The sequence below is a fragment of the Neopsephotus bourkii genome, unplaced genomic scaffold, assembly GCF_033783945.1.
Source record: "Neopsephotus bourkii isolate Nb327-2 ecotype Australia unplaced genomic scaffold, CSIRO-AGI_Nbou_v1 NB_450, whole genome shotgun sequence".
NCBI lineage: Eukaryota > Metazoa > Chordata > Aves > Psittaciformes > Psittacidae > Neopsephotus > Neopsephotus bourkii.
This window is the reverse complement of record NW_026900952.1, coordinates 247,803-270,749: the sequence shown is the minus strand read 5'-3', so window position 1 is coordinate 270,749 and position 22,947 is coordinate 247,803. Positions and strand designations below refer to the sequence as shown.

General features: G+C 40.6%; 1 protein-coding gene across 10 annotated transcripts in view; it reads right to left on the bottom strand.

Annotated features, from left to right (window-relative positions):
• The window catches only part of NCKAP5 (NCK associated protein 5), a 496,578-nt gene that overhangs the window by 249,719 nt on the left and 223,912 nt on the right, over nt 1–22,947 (bottom strand). For 9 of the 10 annotated variants that reach the window (XM_061349572.1, XM_061349575.1, XM_061349574.1 and 6 more), the window contains one exon: nt 21,759–21,836. In XM_061349572.1, the coding sequence (XP_061205556.1) occupies nt 21,759–21,836 (78 nt within the window). Of the gene's footprint in view, nt 1–8,163; nt 8,488–21,758; nt 21,837–22,947 lie in introns of those variants that run through there. The other variant, XM_061349581.1, reaches the window with a different exon arrangement.

Sequence of the window (22,947 nt, the reverse complement as noted above, 5' to 3'; positions counted from 1 at the left end):
GGCACAAGCAGGCAGGCTGGATTTGCAGTGTTGGTGTAGCTCCATTTTGCCTGCTGGAGATAACGCTTCTCTAAACCAACTTCTCTAAACCAACTTCTACACTGGCCAACTCATCTTCAGTTGAAGGCAATCATGCTGTTTTCAGGCCATTAAACCAATACGGATTATTATAAATATCAATCAGGCCAAGAGCACGTTCTCTGCTGCATTTTTTCTCACTCACAGCTAAGGATAAAATGATGACCTTTGCAAGTCCCTCGTCAGGGCAGTAGAGTCATCCCTTTGGGGCGGACAGGGAGAGGTGCCACAGCTTCCCAGGGCCAGCCCCAGGGAAAGTCCACATGGACTTTTCTGGCTATCCCCAGTCTGTCTCCTGTAACCTTAGCCAGGATGTTCACCAGTCTTTCAGGCACTATATGAACTTCCACAGATTTAATCTTCTTTCTCTTACTAGAGGGAGGAAGATCTTTGATCTGCATTTATTAAAGATCTAGCAATTAATGTCTGTTCTTTCTTTTTAATAAACTAGCGCTGTGTCAAGCAGCTTTCTCTATAAAGCAGCAGATGCAGTCTCTCAGAAATATGCATTTCGTTGCACTGCATATTAGCAAAAGTAAATTAAGACCTTTAATGCAGTCTTAATCCAAATTGTTTTGCTGGTTGAATGCACCATATGGGAAAGGAGCTTTCACATTCCCTACCCAGACCTCACTGATGGGATATTTTGCAGTATCACTGTAAAAAAAAAAATAAAATAAATAAAATAAAAGGAGGCAACTTTTCTGAAGGCTGACAGAAATTCACTACTGATCCAAATGGGAAGAGGGCACAGCCAGCCAGCTGTAGAGCTGTGATTTCACCCTGTCATGTAGGAACTCTGCATCTGAAATATTGACTGGGGGGACTGCAGGAAAGAGGGCCATGCCATGCTTAAATCCCCTTCTGCATCGATAAAACCATGCCTGACTGGAACTAAAGGTTATATTTTAGCTCTAACAATAGTTCCTGTTCATTTACCTGCTGCCTTTTCCTAGATTTATCAGTGTAAGATTGCAGCAAAACACACCAGAACTATTTATTATGTGCCAGCTACTATGAAATAAACCAGGTTATGTTTCAACTACTTGGATCTGAATCAAAAACATGCTGCCATCATGAAAAAGAGGAGATTAACAGAACTGACAATAGGGTTCATGTGCCAAAAGCCTGACTTCTTTTCCCATGTTAATCTCAAAAGAGTCACCCATGACTGAAAACTTTGTCTTGCTTACCATCCTTAAGACTATCACTGCTACACCACTGCTGAGTGAAGATGTTAAGGAGAATAATCCAGACTTTAATAATATTTATTTAAGTATTGCTATAAATCTTTCTTACAAAAGCCTTTAAATGACAAGGGAGAGAGAAACTCAGATACTGATTCATCCCAACATTTCCAACCTTCACCCTCGCACAAAACCCAAAATCAGCCAAAAAAATGAACAATAAATACCCAAGCATGTTTGCGTTCCTCTATGAAGTAAATCCATCAGGGACCACTGTCATCATTTGCTTCATGTTAAGTGCATGCTACACCAATGAGTTACAGCATTAGCTTTTATGACAAATATTTTTAACTAGCTATGAAAAACTGGATCCTTCTTTGACGAACTTATCTCCACCCCAGAAAACAAGTCCCAGTAAAGCAAAAGATTTCTAACATCTGTTAATACCACACTCCAGTTCTATAACTTTGGTTTCCTCCCTCACTGAGATAAATGCTGTTTCAGATCCCAGTACCTTTCTCCACTCCTGCTTTCACACTTCGTAACACCTGTATCAGAAATCCCAAGAGCCGACAGCCTGTTCCACTGCAGATTTTTTTCAATTTCTTTAGTTCTGACACTTTCCTAACACATCTTTTCAAACAGAACAGAATATCCCTTTGCAGTTAAGTATTTTCTACTTTCGGTTAATTCCTGCACGCCTGCAGTTCTCTCCCTGAACACAACTGCACTGTTTTCTTCCAAAAGGAAGTAAGTCAAAATCCAATGAGGCCAGCTTCTTCCTTCTCACCTGCCAAGATGGCGTCAATCTCCCAGTCCCTGCTCTCACCCATACACGTCTACTGCCCTGGTTCCTCTTCCTTGCCATACATGTCTATTACAGTCTTTCCTGGCTTAAAATTACAACAGTTACCCTTGGTACTACTTTGCTCTCTGGGATCACTGAACACAGTCTAGACTGCCACTCATCCTTGCCCTTTGTTGCCAATGTCTTTCCTAACAAAATACCAGAACCAGTGTTCAACCTGTTATGAGGCTGGATTCTTCAGGACCCAACTTCCAGCTCCTCATCAAGGAACCATGAAGCCCCAGATATCCTAGCTCAAACCAGGAGCCCCTTTACAGGGAGTCCAGAGCTGGAAAACCAGGGATGTTTTGGGTCTTTCTCATTTTCAGATATGGAGTCTGGTCTGAGGCAGTCCATGTTCACAAGTTACAAGACATCGGTGTTTGTAGGCTCCTGTTACCTAGTAGTCAGATACAGACCTGTAAGACAGAATGCCTGCCATGGATAGTCTTAGCAGTTCTGAAGGAGCTCCTCAGATATCTAATACTGTGAGAGTGTCAGACTTTGAGAACAAATAGAAGTCTTGATTCTTGATTACTCCTGCTGTCTGACCAATGTTTCCTCGTTTTTCCTTGTACTCTGTAGCCTACTTCTCTGATTATTTGCTGTCCTTTGTTTCACACATACAGGAGTGTTTTGGGCCAGACATTCTTTCTGATCATATTTTAGTTCACTAAGTGCATTTGCACTAGTAATTTAATGTGCTGATGGCATTTGAAGGTGAAAACTTGTCTGGCATCAACATTTAAGGCCTTGAGCACAAAATTAATATCTTATAGATTCTCTCCTGCAGTTGTGCACCACAGCAACAACCAGAGTACCCCAGATACAGTGTACATGCAAGGTCCCCAGCAGCTGACTCCTTGCTGTGTGCCCAGGACCAGCAGCTGGTGCAACCTCTTGGGCCAACTGGGAGACAAAGTGAAGGTGTGTCCCTGGACCCACAAAGGAACCCAGTGATTCTTTTCTTATTTGTGCCATGTCAATTGACAATACCAATGCACCTACTGAGTCCTCAGATAGGCTGCTACTACAGTGACAATGCAAATGTAAATACATTTGTTCTAAGAAGGGTGAACATTTAAAAAACTAAAAATCAAACCATAGAAGCATACTACAATACTGTAATTATTCATTTACATTAAGTAATTCTGAAAATGATGACTGTACACTAGCTCATTCATCTACAGGATACAAATTCTAGCAGCAGTAGTGAAGTCAATGTTACATGGAAGAGAACCCTGCACTAAAACATACATCAAATTATTCCTTCTTCACGAACAACAAATACCCATCTAGAACTCAGATACCAGCAGCACTCCCTGCATTACCATATGTGCTATCTGCACGAAGAAATATTTTTATATACTTGAAAGCTGACATGTAAGATTCCCATTAACACCAACAGGAATGATTATCACTCAATCTCGGTTTTGGTAGCCACCCAGAATCAGTTTACTGCAGATGTCAAGAAGACCAAGATGTACCACATGTTGAATAGCTTTGGGCTTCTCTCAGACTCAACACAAAGATGTGTTTATTGCACTGGGTTTGGCCTACATTCTCCTGTTCGGATATTTCATGCAGCTATGTTCTTATTCAGGACCCAGAAGTAAGTCATCGAGGTTATCACAAATTGCAAGGTGGCTTTTATATTTGAGATCAGGAATATACACTGGAACACATATACACAGCGGGCATGGAGAAGAGGTACACATGCTATTAATTCAAAGAGAAAGAAATAGAGGAAAAGTTCTATAAAGGTCAACATCAACTGCCATAGAAATGACTGTACTTACAGCAACGAAACCCACAATTAGAATTCTAAAGGTTTTAAGCATATAGTTCATCTTCAGAAATAAAGAACCACTCAGAATAAGGAAGCAGTATACTCAGTCGCAAGTAACTTTGTTACCATCAAATACACAATGGGATAAGGATTTTAGCTTCCTGTAGTGGCCTAGACGAACAACACGGGCATAATCTTGGCACAGAGAAGAACTGAAAAGTCCGAAGGATTCAAGTGAACATAATGAGAGAGCAGCTGCATTGTCTATTTAGAACAACACAGGCCACCAGGAGCCAGGAGTCTATTTAAAGGGCTTTATACATAATGCAAGGAAAGTCATTAGAAGATGTAACAAAGATGTACATGAAAAGCAACTGGTAAATGTTTCTAAAATACTCAGAACCATACAGATTTAAGAGAAATCCTAAGAAAGCAAGCTGGAGAAAAGAAGAATATTTCTTTTTGTTCTCTGACAGCATACAACAGTGTTGAAAACTTTGTTTCTGTGATATGTCAAACTTCTATTTCTACGTCTTGCATTTTTTTCCTGATCTTACTCGCATTCTGATTATTCTGAGGAATAATTTATGTTTCAGATGTGAACTGTCAGTGCACATACCACAGTGTAAGAAGTACTTGACTCTCCTTTATGAGCCATTAATTCCTGTATTTTAAAGATTTTCTCCTGAAAACTTCCCATCTTCATTTCAAGGGAAAAGTATAGAAAAAAAAGAAAGTCCCAAAGAACTAGAGAACTCCAGGGTCTCTGACTTTTAGAGGAATTCTGCATATATGAGTCCTGCTGGCAGAACACCCAGAAGTCTTTCTCTTAATGCTTAAATCATTTGAAAATATTAAAAAAAAAAAAAGTCGGCCACATCAGCTCAGAACTGTATCCACTGTATCCAGTATCTTAACAGTATGAATTCTTTCCTCCTCCTTAGGAACTTCCTTTACACAACAAAAATAAGATTGAAATGTCAAAAAGTTAGAAACAATAAATTTTGCTACAGTAATTCCTCCAGTCCTTCAGTATGGAAGCAATATATAAATCCAAAACTATCAGGTTTCTGGTTGGTGTCTTTCACAAATACTATTATAATTGCCTTTTCATCGTCTGATTTCTCAGCAATGGCAATTCTGTGCTAGTGCTCTGTCAATCTGAACTTCACCACTGTTCAGTTTCAGGTGGAAAAAGAAGCCTCAAACCTCAATGGAAACATAAGCCAAAAGCAGAAACACAATTCCTACATTTTAAATACCAGTCCCAAGCCAGCTCCATAACACTATGCAATTACATTTTAACTAAACAACCAAACAAGTAGCAGGTACCTATCATAATTCTTGAGGATAGGAGACAAGCAAAAGGAGTTTAGGTTGTTTTGATTTGGCTATTTTTTTTTTTTTTTTGTTCAGCACCTCTTTGCAAGCTTTAATCCTGTGAAAAACTACACACATGCCTAACTTTTCATGCAGAGTAGCATATCTATTTCAATGCTGTAACTCTAAGGTTAAGCAGGTGTCTAACTGATTGCAAAATCAGGAACTTATATGGAAAATTAATCAGTGTAAGAAGTGGATTTGCGCACAACACCTGGCTGCTGCTGCTGCTGAGTTTATCTGTGTAGGGATTTATCTGGCAAAGTCAAGCAGTAGTGTAGCAGTGACGCGCTACAACAGTTGTGATTAACCCTACATGGCATATAAGTGTGAATGTTAAGCAGTAATAATTACTACAGAAGGATTCTTTGCTTAAGAAAGAAGGCAACACCTCATACCTATGAAGCCATACATTCATACTTAACACCAGCAAGAAGAACCTGCGTGTGCTACGTACAAGTAATAGCAAAAATGCAGATGTGAAAAAGCTGAAGTGCTGATAACCTTCCTAAGAAACACTCCAAACCACCAAGGTACCAACAGACCAGACTGGAAAAGCCAAAACATAGCACATATACTATTTCTGAGCTAAAGCATATAATGCTCCTGCCCACAATGTTCAGCTAAAGAAGAAAGTACACAAGAGATGCCGAAACCATCCTGAAGTTTTGATTTTTTTCACTTTTTTATCAGAGCTCTGCACTGAACCTCCAATTCATCCTTAATGATCGCACACCACCGCGCTGTGTTGAACGCACCATATGGCTCACTTTAACCGCGTAAATTGTACGCTGTGACATGAATGGAACTGCTCCATGTACAGAGTCAATCACCAGTTTCAAGGACTTGCCAGAATGGGGATTATGCTGTGCACTGCAGCTACCCCAAGAACAAGCAGGGCTCCAGGCAGGAAGAGCACAATCAGGCGATGGCTTCTGTTCTGCACATCTGAAATCCTCTGGGTCACAACAGGTTCTGAGAGCACTCTAACCTGTATTGACTCAAGATTTTATTAGCGTCTTTGTAGTGCAACAGCAATTAAACAATGTACTTTTTCATGCTGTTTCCCTGCGCAACACACCTAATTTCAAGTTTTAAAAAAAGCACGTAAATCAACAGCAGAAGAGACCTGGTAACGTTTTTATTCTCACTACTAGCAAGCCTCATCTAACGCCAGTGGCAGTAATCCCAGTGTTTACCAGCCAAAGGAACTAAGTCTTGGGAAACTCAACTAAGAGTACCGATCACGTTATCCCCAAAGGGAATATTTATATGATTTATTTCATCTTTTAACAAGAAATTGAAAAATATTTGTGGATTCAAAGAAGAAAAATTGAATTATTTCTGGTCCACCACCAAAGACCAGCATCAAAATTCCCTGAAAAAAACTCTTCAGCATTCTGATTATTGCCTAGTTATTCCCCAACCACATTTAAAAATCCAGCCTGCCCATTCCAGCATTTCAGTGCAATTTTTTATTGACCTGCTAACCTGTAACTCTGCGAAGCCTGGAGATAAGAATGCAGTAATGGCCAGCAAACACAAGTCTCCAAACAGAGTGTAATAACCTTAAGTAAACTACTTCCAAGCAAAAGTCCTGCAGATCAAACAGTTCCCGTGCAGCCTTATGCTATTAACTAGCAAAAAAGTCCCATGATATCTCCATAGTCATGCACAATACCAGAGCACTGCACTTCTGTTTACTTACACAGCTTATCTGCAATCCAGTAATGCATACAGTCAATCCCTCGGATGTGAATCACTTGTCTATTTGATGTTACTTCACTTGTTAAGAACTTTGTTAACTTTTTAATGATAAACAAGGGGGTTAGCTGGAATAACAGGTTTTAAGGAATGTAGAGTGGACATTCATAAACCATTTCTATTAGGGAGCCAATTCGATGTTGTTACATGGAGAAAAAGAATTGCGGATGTACAAAATAGTTAGCAACAACATGGTGCTTAAGTGGCTTTGCTTTTCTCCTTCGGAAAACCGCAAAGCTCACTCACACTTACTCTACCTTATTTCAGTCACTTCCCAGGTAAACCCACCTCAGAAGATGGAGAGTGGATCTAACACCCTGCTAAGGCAAACAGAATCAACAACTGAACACCTCATCAGACAGCAGTGGGTCATTTAGCACTCTGCATTTTATTTACACGCTATTGCTTTGTGTATTTCGGAAACATCGCTTTTCTGCCTAATGTACTTCTTCCATCAGTAAAATTCCCTTAAAGTGATTTATGCAGTGTGAAGGACTCAATCTTTAAACAGACATGAAAAAAAAATAATAATAAAATAAAGCTCCTCAGGATGCTCCTGCCAGAGTCACAGAACAAGAAAACCCTCTGCCTCTGAAGCAACAGGGCGCACTCAAACGCAGACACCGCCGGCTTCCCCCATGCGACTCCAGCAGGGAAAAAGAAGGAAAAAAGCGTATTGCACGCTCCCCTCTGGCTAAGGAGGGGCAGAGCTCCGCGGCAGGGCCGGCCATGCACAGGCACAGTGCGGGGCTCCAAGCCGGGCAGAGGCCGTGGGGCGGCGCGGGGAGCCCGGTCTCCGCGGCAGCGGGGTTTCGGGGCTTCTTCGGCCCGCGGTCGCGGGACCCAGCCCGCCCTCCACGCGCGATGCTGCAGCGGCTCGGCTGCCGCGGGCTGCGCTGCCGGCGGGGCGGGGACAAGGCCAGGCCGGCGGCAAGGAGCGGCGGCAGGTGCCTCCCCCCGCCCGGCGCCGCCCGTCCCCGCGCACGTCCCGCGCAGCCCCGCGCCCCCCGGGCCGGTGCGGGGGAGCCGGGGAAGGGGAGGAGACGGCGGGAGCGGCGGGGCGGGCGGGAGGCGGCGGGCAGGTGAGGGATGGGAGGCGCTGCGCGGCCGACTCTTACCTGCTCGGCGGTGGGGCATGCTGCGGCGGGCGGGGGCAGCGCGTCCCAGCGGGACGCTGAGCCCGCTGCCGGCCCCCGCCTGGGCAGAGCAGCAGCCACCCCCCGGGCCGGCCGCCCCGCCGCCGCCGCTCGGCTCTTCCGCTTTGTTCCGCCGCAGCGGCTTCTCCCGCTCCCGCAGCAGCCGCGGGACGCGTAACATGTGCTTGGGGAGGGCGGGCGGGCGGGCGCCCGGGGTGGCACTTTCGGCGGGGCGGGGAGCGCGATGGCCGGGCCCCTCCGCACCCGGCCCCGCGGAGGAGCGGAGCTGTCAGATCCAGCCCATCTGCCGCGATCGCAATCGGTCGCAACTGAATGGCTCCGGCAGCAGGGGCTCGCCGCGGCGGGGGGGGGGGGGAGGTATATGTGTATGTGTGTGTGTGTGAACGGGCCGGGCGGGAGGGGGCGGCCATTGTCTGATGGGGCGAGGCCCGGAGTGCCCCGGGCGGGGGACGGCGGGCGGGAGCTGCCCGGAGACTTGGTGCCCGGGCGCTGCGCCCTATCGTCCCGGCGCCCGTCTGCGCGCCTTTGGGCGGCTGTGATCCCCACGGGCTGACCCGGTGGTTCGCACAGGAGAGGAGAGCACGGCTCAGAACGAGAGGTTGGGCCCAACGCCTCTCTTCGAAGTTCGGGGCGTCGGGAGGGCCTCGGAGCGGCAGTGTCTGTGGCGTGGCCCAGGGGAGTCCCTGCTGGTAAGGGTGCGGGGCCTGGCTGCGCAGCACGGAGGTGCAAGGCTTCAGTTGAAGAGACATCTGCAGGTGTGCACGGCACACTTTGAAAACCTTGTGTTGTATGAAAAGAGTAAGGAATTGCTGAAAGCTTTTCATCTGGTAGTCAAAAACATGGCAAATGAAAAAAAAAAAAATTGCCTTGGTACAATAGGTCAGCCTGGTATCTGATCCGGTTATTTGTAAGTAAAATGCACTTAAAGAGACCCTGCGTGTAGAGTGAGAAAGAGCTCAGGCAAGATGCTGGGGTTTAACTAAAAGTGTGAGGTGGAGGTCTTGGACACAAAGTGAAAAAAACTGGCATGATACAAATGATTGAGCTGGATATGCTATAGTCAGGAAACTGCAGGAATCGCAGGATGCAAAGTAAATCCTCATCATGCTCAGACAAGACACTTCACCATCCCTGGAAACATTCAAGGTGAGGTTGGACAGGGGTTCCAGCAACCTGGCCTAAGGGAAGGTGTTCCTGCCCATGGTAAGGGGGTTGGAACTAGATGATCCTTAAGGTCCCTTCCTACCCAAACCATTCCATGATTATGTATAAAGGTGAAGGGTTGAGCCATATCTCAGAGACGAGAAAGAGTACTGGAGAAATAAAGCTTCAAAAATGCAAGTGGCAGGGGCGTTTCTGGATTTTGAATTTAGAGGTTTCTAAGCAGAGAATGATACGCTCTCAAGAATGGAAAGATACATTGGAATTGAATATACCACCAGAAATAATGCTCAGATTTTGCTTAACAGATTGGCTGTAGCTGGAGACAGTGCATTATGCAGAAGGAACCTCTTCTGTGACAGTACAGAGAACTCTCTCCAGGGTAGATGATACAGCAATGATCTTAAATATTATGAAGTTCTGTGAAAGACTGCCGCAAAGAAGCATGAGACAGAACCTAGGCATAATAGCAGCTAAAGGGTTAGAGTCTCCAAACCTGGAGGTCTCAGGTAGATTCTTACCATTCAAACAAGGGCTCATCATTCAAACCATGATCCTGTAGAACTCACATAGTACTGAAGCAATGTAGACTGACATACTTCGTTGTTTTGTTGTGCAGGGAAACACCTCCAGAACTTTCCTAAAAGCTATTTTAAATTACCGAGTTCAAAGTATATTCACTTTCTGTTTAAATAAAAATAATAATATCCCAATAAAATGTAATCACATTATAATGCCTGTTGCTTGGACAGTCGACCTAAATCACCTATACACATTCCTTTATAAGTAGTGATGGAAACTGCAAAGGCTAAATGTTTTTTGAGACTTGGGTGACATATGAGTGGCTGCACTGGCTCTCCCTGGAAGGTCTGTGTAGCTCGGCGTTGTTTCTTTTCAACGGCAAAGCGCAGATACCCAGAGAAAGATACAACACATTTCCACTATCCAGCCCCCTGGGAGCTCAGAGACATTCTGAGGCAAGTTTGCACCATCTCACTAGATTCCTTCCATGACTTTGTCCAGTCTTCAGCTGAACCCACATGCGCTCCTGAAATCTGTGATACCCTGTTGCAGATGCTTTGAACCTTGCTTACATGAAAAATCTCTTCATTTGTTTTTTGATGTGCCACCTGTCAGTTTCATCCAATACCCTGTATTTCTTGCATTAAAAGCAGCAGTGGACAGTCTGCTCCTTTCCATGCTACTCACGTTTTTAGCTCTGTCATCCCTCTGCATAAGTTACTGCTTTTTCAGACTCAAGAGTTTTAGTTGTTCCAAAAATGAAAACCTTCTCGTGCTTCTGATTACCCTTTCCTGCCCTCCTTTGAATTCTTCCAGCTCTGTTACAGCTTTTCTGAAATGGGGGACCAGAACTGCAACTGGTTTCCAAGCTGCAGTAAATCACCGACATATGGATGATCCTTTCCTAGGTGTGGATCTTGAAGTGCTGTTATAGTCTATTCAACAGTAAGTCTATAAACCAGTTTGTACAGACTATCAGTCTGTAAATTACTTTATAAAAGGCTTTTATTTAAAGACCACATCTATTTTTCTGCAGTTCCCCTTTCCCCAATTCCTGGCGAAATCATTGAATGATTTCTCTAGATACGCTAGATTAACCAGGACTAGAGAAACCAAAAAAAATTATTGCCAGTTCTTTAATCATTTTCAGGCCTGAGCTTGCATCCTCTGAAATCAAGAGCAAAGGAAGTGGTCTCCTACTCTGTAACTAAAAGTGATTTAGAATTAAAAAAGAACCAGTATTTATCTACAATTTAAAGCTGTAATTACAACTTGAGTCTTTCTTATGCATATTGAGCTGTACTGTTCTTGACAGCTGAGATACTGTTCTTCTGTGTCTCTTTAATTTTATCTCATTTCATACACATCAATAAGTACATGTTCCAAGCCATTATTTGTTGTCGCTAGGCTTGTGCAATTTTATCCAGCGTAGACATGTATAAGATGATACACTAGTCTTCAAACAAAATTTGTGACTTTGCTGGCCATTACTTTGGAAACATAATAAAAATGCTAAAATCAAAATACTAAAATGAAGTAGATGATAGCATTAGCTTGATATGTTGAATGTAGCCATAGCTTTAAATACAGAAACCTAACAGCTGGCACTGACAAATGCAATAATTGCCCAGTTACAGGAATTTTGTCATTTTCTCAGGACACCAAGCTACTGTTGAAGGGACAAGATGCTTCTTAAACTGACTTCTAATTCTCCACTGGCATAATGTACCTGTGGAGGTGATTTATCTCTGCTCGCTGTTGCATTCTTAAGCTCTTTCAAATGGGAGATACTTGGGAAAGAACAGGTAGATCGACATGTTGGAAGTGATCAGTTTGCACAATAATCAATAATGCTGAAATAACCATGTAATCCTTAAGAGGATCTGTGCTTCACAAAGAAGCTACATATTTAAAAATGTGGGAGGAAAAAAACCCTTAGAATTTAGTTACTAAGTTTCACTTGTCCTTTATTTTAGTAATGGTTTATTTACCTACATAGGACTGTAGCTACATAAAGGTGATGCAATACTAGATTTTGAGGTGCTGTAGCTAAAGCACATAACCCTATAAGAGTTCCAAAACTCTGTTAAACATGAGTAGGGTAGAAATTGCATGTACTGACATCATTTTAGGAACAGTTGCTCTTTCAGCCTGACTGAGGATACTGTTCAGTGAGACCTGAGGCAGTACTTTCCTTTAGGGGACTTCAGTTCAAGTATCAGGACAATTGCCTGCACATCTGGGAAAACTGCCAAGCCAGGCTATTACACAAAAAGCTGCACAATAATAGCTGATGGGCACATTCATGAAGTGCCCTGCACTAGCTGAAAAACACACAGATCAGTCGCTCAAGGGGAGGCTCCAGAGCAAACTAGACCCAAATAAGCACATTGGTATTTCCCAGTACAGACCAGTAAGCAGGACTGCAGGAATATAATGGAAATTCAAAATTTAGATCCTTTATGGGAATTCTGAGTATCTTTGGAGCTAGCTGAAGAAAGGGTCAAGGGCTGCCATTTGCACATTTCCAAATTGCTGAACAGCGAAAAAAAGAAATCCTAACATTACTGTTAGTGGGAGAACAGCATTTGGCCATTTTTACAAGCATGTATAACGGTGTTACTAGAGAAAAGGAGAAGAGGGATTGAGAGTGCTTACAGCTTTTGATCTGTGTTTCTGGACCGATCTCTCCCAGGGCTCTGCAGGAAGATAGGTATTTCCTTTGCATTTGATCTTTCTTCCACAGCTGGGAAGAGTGGAAGATCATAAAAATACAGGAAGCCTTGCAGGAACCACGTCATATGTACTTGTTTCTCTCAAAAGGACTTAAGAGGCTCTTGACTTGCCTGGTAGAGGACTAAGAATCTGCTGAATGAAAAACAATACTGGATTTGTTAAAGCATTATCAGGAATTGAATGGGGAAGAATTGAGAGGTAGCATCAAACCTCAGGTGCTGAACAGCACAAGTATGTGCCAATTCTGGCAGCATGTGGAAGCACATAGGCTTATTCTTCTGCTGTCTTTAAAGGTGCTACATAAATTACAGCAAATTAAATATCCTGCAAAAGCTGGTATCTCCTTCCTTCTAGGCATTTGCTGGAGATTAATCTAGTTTTCTATTTTCTGCTTATTTAAGTTACACATTCTAGACTCTGCTTAGCTAATCAGGTGGTAATAAAACTAAGAGGTCTGTATTTTGCAGGGTTTATTAATTTCTGAAGATCTCAGGGGAATATCTACATAAGCAAGAGTTTGCAAATTCTGAGCTATGCTGATTTAAATAGGGAAAAAAATATGCTCAGGTCTTTCATATCTGATGAATGCTGCCTTATATTTAAAACCTTGTCCCTCGTGGAACCCACTACAATAATGTTTATACAGGTTTATGCTACAAATGCACAATATTTTCTCTGCAGCAGACTATGCTGGAATTTACTCGTGATTAAAAAAAAATGTGTGAATGGTCTATATCCCAGAATATGGATTTCTATAGACATAGTTATGCCCCTTTATTAACAAATAACGCAATATAATTTTCCAGTATAATTATATTGGAAGTGCACCCTGGATCTCCTGCAACGTGTGTAAACAAGAAGCCAGCCAAATCCCACAGAATTAAAGCAAACTTTCAGAAAGCTGTGAAGGACCTCCCTGAGCTCTTCCAGCGTGATTAGATCAGGTAATCCTCCTAGATAATGCTGGCAACAGAGCTAAACTCTGCTTCTGCAAAAATACACTCTAGCACATCTGGATCTTTAGCTACCAAGTGTACACAAAGCCTGGAGTGAGATGCTGTCTGTTGCTGTAAAAAGGAGCAGGGTGGCAGTGATGGCTCCGTGCACACTTAGCATTAAATAGCAGGAAGAGGTGACATCACAGCACTATTTTGGTTGCACAGGTGTCCTGCTTTCAACTCAAGCAGTATTTGTCTGTGATGCACCCAGCCAGATGACACAGGTATCTGCATCCATGGTTTTCTGTATATTAAAAAACATTTGCACCAGCACAGCAATACCAATATCCTTTAAAAAAATAAAAAAATTGCTTTGAGAGAACGGGTTAGAGCTCTTTTCTCTTTCTCCCCTTGCCACTACCCATCTCCTAACAGACAAGATCATCTACACAAACTTCTGTACTGTGGAGTGACAAGGGCCAAGGACATGATTTGGAGAGAACACTTCCAAAGATGGTTTCATCTTCCACACCTCATCATGCTGTGAAGTGTAGACAGAAGAAAACGCTCTGCTGTCTGAAGCACAGGATAAGACTGTCAACATGCTTGCTTTAAGCCATAAAACCTTTTAAAGATTCAAGTGGTGATGTGGGCACTTCATCCCCCATATTGGAGTGAATAGGCTGACAACACAGAGTGCTGTGACATGAGAAATACAACCTTATTATTGATACACTGAACTGGAACACAGGAAAACTCTGGCTTAGACACGGATCTCTTGTATAAGCTCGATTACTCAGTATATTCATAGAATTATAGAAAGGGTTGGGTTGAAAGGGACCTTAAAGATCATCTAGTTCCAACCCCAATTCACGACATTGTTTTTCTCTGTAAAAAAGGAATTATGTTACTTCTTGTTTCATCCTTGGGGCCGACTAGATGAAAACCGTTTCTCACTCTATGTGGAACAATGAGGCCCTGTTCTCACTTGGGGTCTTAAAGTCTTAACTTTAATGTAATTTAGAAAAAATAAAAATGGTTGAGCATTACAGAATGAAATAGAAATGATAAACTTGATTATTTAACTTATCTTTCAAGAGTGAAATTCATCTACAGGGAAGAGTAGCAACCCAGCATGTGTGGCTTCACACACATTTTCCCACTGGCCTCTTCTCCATCTGCCAATCAGCACTGCCCTGCTTGTGGCCTTCATAAGTTAAAAAGAACAGTGACATACCATTCCTTTAAAAATTACTTCATTAATTCATAAATTCTCCATTTCTCCTTCCTTAAAACGCAGCACCCCATCTAAAACCCTGCCTGACAGCCTGTGCCTGTACCCTAATCATTTTTATGATACATTTTGTCATCCTTGTTTTTTAAGAGCCCAAATTCTCCTTGCCTTGATGTAAATCCATGGATTTTCCTCTGCCAACTAGGAAAAAGAGACTCCATGTAAAGATAGGGCTGTTCAGCCTTAGAGAAGACTTCAGGGCAATGTCAGTATTACTCATAGGAATTATTCTTTGCTCTGTGAATAATTCCAGTGAAATAAATGGAATTATCTGAGGAGTGAAATATAATTCAACATAAGTAAGGATGGCTGTGCCTAGGCATTAGTGGAAGACTAAATTAAACACCAAATAATAAAAACAGACTACAGATGGTTCCCACTCGGAAATGCTTAATTTTTTTAAAAAGGACTAGATAAGCTGGGAGCAGCAACAACAGATGAGTGCATATTCATTCTTTGTAGATTCTTATGTTGTTCTGTTACTTGGTTTCATATCAGAAAACCAGGGTACCATTTCAGAGGAATGGGTGGTCTAACGTTTCTCCACACAGCTGATCCTTTCGGTCAGCCTGTGCTGCCCCATGCAGTTGTGCAGTGTGTCTGTGCTGTGCCCAAAGCCTGCTACCTGAACCAAAGCATACTCTTCAGGAGACACAGACAAAAAACCTGCCACTTTTGCTTAGCCACAGATAAAATGAGCTCAAAGCATATTTTCTTCCCAACCCTAAATAGCCACTACAGTAATATGTGCATCTGCCTACACAAAAACATTTGTTCTTATAAAAAATGTAAAACAAATGGAGAAGCATGCCAACATTATACATTTCATTTCCCGGCATACAAATGAGGGTCTAATTTACTCTGGGCTGTTCATGTATTTTGCTTTTAACAAACATCCATATGTCAAATAGACCTTCCACATACCTCCCTGCTGGAGTTTTTTTTTCCTTTCAACTTGGTAGGGAACATTTGTGATCCCCATTCTACCAAATATATCTAAAGAATATATTTTGCTCAAGGCCTTCTTAAGAGAAATCAATTCATAGCTCTAGCAGTCTTACTATTATGACAAGCATACATCTGTGCAAAAAATACCCCAATCCCTAATTAATTACAGAATGTTATTAGCATTTTTACATTTAACATTGGTTAATTTATTTATTTTTATACACATGACTATATGAAGTCACTTCTTAAGCACCCTTTTTGTATTTTGCCTGCAGTTTTAAAATCTGGGTAGTTTAGCATAGATACAGAGATTTGCTTGTATCAAATTTATTTTCTATTCAGATAGTTCCAAATCCTTTATGTAATGACTTCACTATCTGAGTCTTGACACTTCACTCCTGACTCGTGTAGTACTGACAGGGAATGTTAATGGGAGTCTTCCCTGATTAAAGAGAACGGGCTGAGGGTCATATTCTTTAAAATTAATAGTTGTTATGAATGTATAATGGCAAAATCATTCCAGATCATATTTCTCATCTACCACAGCACATCGACTTGAGCTTAATTTTAAGTCAGTTTAGTAAATACTGCACAAAAAATGTACTATAAGAGTTAAAATGACTCATTGTTGAAGGAGATTTACTTATTGATAAGGTAAAGAGTTACACAAAAAAAGACTATCAATCAACTTTAATCAGTTGAAGACAATTATTTTATATGAATAATTAGTGGAACTGATCATAAAAAAATTGAATTTCTGTAAGGCATCTATTTTTATTTGTTTGAAAGACAGTGATCAGTCCTGATTTCAACATTGAGATAAATTACACCCACTTTTATTGCAATTGCAACAAGTGCTCTAACAGCTATCCAGTGTTTTACCTTGGTTGCAAGTTTAGTATTTATAGTGGGCTTACATAGTCTATACAGCTAATTTGTAATCTTTAACCTTTTCTCTCTTGCTTTTCTGTGATCCTATTAAAAGTACTATTTATAAGGCCAACAGTAAAACACTTCCTTTTCTCTATACTCGTTACTCACATTACCCCCACTCAGTTCAGTCATGAAAAAGTATCTTTAGCAACTGTGGTGTGAGATAGGCATTGTACTGGGGAGTCAAACAGAGCAATCAGTTTTTATTCACAGATAACATAATGGCAGTGCTTTTTGTGGCCTGTAACTACATCTGCACTGCTCACTGAACCATCCAAATTTACACTCAGATAAAGAAAAGCACATTTGGCCAAAAATCAGATACATTTTTAATTGGTATCCTAATGCGCATATTCAAATACTAATCCTTGGTAGAAATGTGGATCTGAAGCAGTATTGTGAATGCTGTTATACAACTTGGTAGCCTTATATGGGTTTTATCTGCATTTTTATGGGATTTTTTTCACACATAAAGTCACAAACCAGAAGCCTTAGCTTTAGAGAGACATATGTGATGTTATAATGTTCACTGGAAACACCCGAGTACCTGTGATGACTGAATGGCTCCTAAATGTCAAACTCAGTTCTCTGCCTCGGCCAGCCCCACCTCGAAACACTAAGGAAACTGAAAGGAATACACCAGTGTTTTCACAGCTTTTACAGATTTATCATATATATCCACTGCTATGTCTAGCAATGTTACAGAGAAGTAGTGAACAGAAACCAAAACCAACAAAAACCAACCAACAAAAATTGCCAAAACACAAACCAGAAAAGCACCACCACCACCTCAAAAAAGCCCACAGCAAAACAAAACACTGAGAAAAAGGTAAGAGGAGCATGTTAATGGCTAATAGCACAAACCAGCTTTTCTTCTGCCTTTATCCATTGCCAGATGGTGTGACAAGACACGTGGATAACGAAGTAAAAAAGGAAGAAGCCTCATGGTGTTACAAACCAAACTGAACCAAATCAAACCACACCAAACCAATCTCTGCCTGCCGATCATGGGCTACAGCAATATTGGAAGAGAATTAATTCCAAATATAGTCTATAACTCATGTTAGCAACATAGACCAGAGGCAACTTTTGTTATCAGAAAGGTTTAAAATGGGGTTTCGGCCACAAGACCTGGCTGCTTTGACCTTAATTCCCCTCAGGCCAAGTTACTAAGCTCCTGACAAGAAAAAGATACTAGAGCAAAGCATGACCTTATTTAGCTGAGGGAGCATTTGTTTTTTTTTTTTTCCCAGCCTTCATTACTGTAATATCATACATAGGGTTTTTCATTTGTTTGCCATGCAACTTATTCCCCTAAGATTAGTCCTTTTCTAGTCAAGCAGTTTAAAGCTAATCACAGTTGTTATTTTAATCTGTGCTCACCATTAAGAATTCTTGCAGAGCTATTTTGCTTGTTAGCAATTATGGTCTCCCAATGGAAGTTCATGATTACAGCAAAAACAACCTGTTTAATACTTGGCACCTCTTTAGCATACAAGCATTAAACCCAGGAGCACAGAAGTATGCTAATGCTGGTGATGAAAGTATAGCAAATCTATTTAACAAACTCTGGTTTTAAAATACAGCATTGGAAAAACGCCACACAGTCCTCATGCACATTTGTGGTCCTCCCCCTCTGTGTTTTTCATTCCTGTAACAAGGTAATAAGGTGTTGCTGATCATTCATTTACTATATGATGGTCGTGTCTGAAATGCATATATCCTCATGCTTTCATCAAGACAGACCAAAGGTTTGGTCCTGCTTCCAGTAGTGCTAATAATAAAATTCCCTTGAAAGGTCTAAGAACAGGGCCTGACCTTTGCATAGTTAGGTAAGCATCTTACGCTGAAATATGAGTTCTTTTGCCTATTAAGGGAACTAGTAATTGCTCTCAGTGATCTATGTGTCAGGACTTGAAAATTACAATCTGCTGTCAAGGTCAATTAACAAAGACCGCAGGGGCAAATTTCTGCTTCTCATGTTGATTGTCCATTTGATTCTGCAATAAAAATTATACACAGTAATCCACATTAGCTGAACTGGACAGAGCATTAAATGACTTTGTGGGAAACAACACTGCAGGGGATCGCCCCAACCAATTCTGTCCTATTTAAAGTTATTTCCACACAAGGCAGGGCAGAGAGATCTAAAATAACCCAGTGTTCTGGTTCAAGCTGATACACTGAATGAACTATATTGTGCAACATCTCTGGCGATAAATATTGGTGATTTACATTGACGAGGGTCAAGTTTGTCTCACATTGGGTAAATTTATTTTGCTCAAACTTGAGAAATAGAGGAACCACTGACAAGTCAAATATGCTACCTTTTTCGTCATTCTTCATGTGAAAATAATTATTGCAAAGAAGTGTTCAGCATAAGAAAATCTGTGCTTAAAAAAGTCTGCAACTCCACATACTAGTGAGGTACCTTCACTTGTAAAGGTTTTAAAGAACAAAACAACTGAAGCTGGGATAGAGGTCTATTTTAGTAGAAAGCTATAAAATGTGACCTAACCATAGCCAGTTCTCTTGGGACAGCAATTACAGCAATACATGTTCCACAGCAGATGCTAATGCAGTGTATAAACAGTCCTCCTCTAAAACGAAAAGAAATTTTTGTCCCCACATGTCTTTTAGGGTCCCATTGTACGTGTGGAAATGTAAAGGAAATGTAAAATTGATATGCACACCATGACATCGGCTTTAGTCTCCTCTGCCTTAGCCAGGCTGCTATAAATCTGTCCTAGCTTTAAGTAATGGTGAAGGAGCTAAATGGTCAAAATTTGTGTCTGTCTTTTTTTATTAGCTCACCTAGAGTAAAGTAGGGGTTATCGGTCAATGTCAGGTTCAGCGCCCAGTGACCCAGTGGGTTCAAATCATGATAGTCACAAATCAAGAGCATAATGAAGTCTGCGAAGAGGGCTATGCTGATTTATTAGGACATCTGTCTGGCTATAGACAGCCTAGTACTGCCCCTGTGTAGTGCAAGCTATTAGCATAATCCCCATCATGAAACATCTTTGAGATTTAAAAGAGAAAAATAAAGTGTTCAAAGAAGACTGGTGAAACCAGAAGGCTTTATCTTGCAGTGCTCATTGTATTTTTTATGTTGATACTCCATAAAAATAATATTAAATATAAGTTAATACTAAAAATAGTCTTCAGCGTTCCAAAACCACTGAATTTTCAGAACACATCTGAATGTCTGTTCATAATGAAATAAACTCACTACCCCTGCTACTTTTCAATGTCTTTTCCATATTTTATTTTCTTATTGTTCATTTATATTTAACCATGGTGGTGTCATCCACATGTAATGTTATCACCTTTATTCTTTCAAAAATAGTTTCCTGAATTCTGTAACCTTACATGCAAACTTCAGTTTCTTGTGCCAATTATTCTGACTACCATTAAAAGAAAGCAGGCATTAAATACAAACTGTCTGAATTTTGCCTATAAATAAGACCGAGTCTATATCATAAATGCCGTATGCTGTAAATGCTGTAATGTTACTTTATATCCTATAGGTCAACAAGTTTCTGAGCTGGATACCTACTGTCATGTGCAAAACTACATTTTTTTGTACATAAGAGGTATTCAAGTGAAAAGTCAAACAGATCATTATTTCTTCCTTGATCGGAACTAAGGTGAAATAGGTTTCAATCTGTGAAGATTAAATTATTCCCTGAAGATTACTTTGCATTTGACTCTATATTAATAAAGATTGTCACTGCTCATGTACCTTCAGAAAAAAAAATAGTTAAATATTGCATTTAGAAAAAATACATGGCTGTGAATGTTCAATGAGTTTCAGCACTGGTATTAGTCCATTTCCATTATATTATATGGTATCACAGGTAGGCATTTAGATGTTAACTATAAAAATATGAGATAGTGATAGTTAATAGCTACTGAATACTTTGAAAATGCCAAGTACAAGCAAGTACTGCAAAGTGCTGTCATGCAGACCTTTTTAGACCAGCTGTGATAATTGTATACAAGTGAAAAGTTGGGAAGAGTTAATGTAGAAATTATCAAGAGATAATTAATTCATTAAGGCTGTGACACTTCTGAGCCTCGTAAAGATTAGGTAATTTCATCACTACCTTTACCATTTCATATTAGAACAGCCCTAACGCAGCAGCTAGAGAACAGTACTGCTGAAATACAAGAAAAAAGAATATAGATTTAGAAATTTTTGCCATTGTATCACAGTTGAGTGATGCTTGATAAATTTTGGAAATTTATGGCAAAACCACTTAAGCACAATATGCAATAAACTTGTTATTGTAAAGAGGAATCTGTCTGGAATGAAGTGAGCACCTTTGTGCGGCAGCTGACCACCTCCCCCTGTGAGTAGATGATGTTTACTAGACCAGAGAAATGCATGGAGTTTTGCAAGTTCCTACAGCAGTCTTACTGTTTGAGAAGCTCTTTAGAAGTGCTCGTGCAGTTACTACATTTGATGTACAGCCAAGTAGAAACGCCCAGGAGGTGCACAGTAGCACATGGAAATTACTGCTTTGCTTAAACCAGAGCTAAGACTGAGCAGCCTGGGCTGAGCACCAAACCAAAGGAGAAACAGAAAATCTGGATCATCAAAAGTACTACAAAATTTTAAAAATATGCTTATTTCAGTCTCAAAACTCTCAACTTCTCATGCTGCTATGCTGTTTTTCTGGCTAATTTGCCTGCCATTTGGTGAAAACACATTCAAGAATATAAGACCATTTCTTAAATTGAGTCCAGTTAAAAGAATATGAAGTAGAGTTAGCATCCACTGCTTAGCAAATTCAACATGAGGAAACCTGTGCATGTGTGTAACTGCCTGATTAGCAAAGGCAAGATTCAACTTGTGTGTGATGCCCTACTTATTCCACTTAGGTAAGGTTTTCTAGTCCTCAAAGAATTAAACAGTGGAGAAACTGAATACCCAATCATTTACTTGAACTGAAGAATGAAAAGTATGGATTCCAGTATGTTTTCCAAAATAGCAACATAAAAACATGTGTGCACAGTACTTGCCTCCATAAATTCCAGCGTTGTTCTTCCAGCTGAGTCACTAAATGCTCAATGTACTTGTTTGAGTCCATGTATTCCTAAATAAAAGATGATGAAAAGGTTAGGTTTTCAATGTTCAAAGCATTTGTAAAATTTTGAGTGAAAGACAGTCAGAGTCAGTTTATGGAGTGCACTTCCATTTTGCACCCAAGGTTATCCTGTGTAAACAGAAATCATCACAGTGATGTAAAATTTTAGATCAAAACTAAATTTGGATGCATACCAAGTGAACAGGGCAGTAATCTCTAATCTTAGAGATTATTTGAGGGGAAGACAAAAGGTGGTGAGGCCATGCAAGCAGCACAAATAAATTAGAGAAAAACACATGCATAAACATATTCTAAGCCCAGAATTGTCTTCCCTGAATCCAGACTGAAAAAATAACTTCTCAACACTGCAGTCATTCTTCTGGTGCACATTTTGTTTATTTTAGGTCTAAATCAAAGTGAAAGGAATATTTGACTTAAATATTATAGCCTGTACCCTATTTGAAAATGAAACTATAACTCAGCTCCTGTATCATTTCCAGTTCAACTTCTGCAGATGCCATAACCTGCAGTATCAGCTATACGCATTTGATTCTGGACAGAATTTCTGATAAATAATCATTTGCAGATGAACAATTTGGATTTTTTGCTTATTGAAGACTGTTCTTTAAACTCAGTGAAAGAGATGCTGCTTCTCAGCAGAGAAATATATTGGCAATAGGAGTACACCACTTTGCTTCCAGGGGGAAGGCAACTTCAGTGTTATTTATATAAAATATTTCAGAATATACCTACACAGTAACATGGAGTATGATATATTTGTATGACTGCAGTACCAACACTTTACTATTATTCTATACCAGCCACATTTCTATTATTCTGAAAGCCTATCAGTAATAATAAAACTCTCTTGAAATATCTCACCAAAACAAAAATATGTTTGAAGCCTCATACTTCAGGAAATAACAAGTATTGGAGTAATATATGGAAAAGAATCTATCTTCACTTTCTGGAGACAAAAGCTCCATTTTTATAGCTCCACTGTTTTACCTGTGGACTAATCACATTGGTTCTTCTTTGCATTAGGAATTGTTTCTTCTCTCTTATTACTAATTTGGTGTACAAATACAGATTTTTGTTGCAAAGTAGTTGGTTCTTCTGA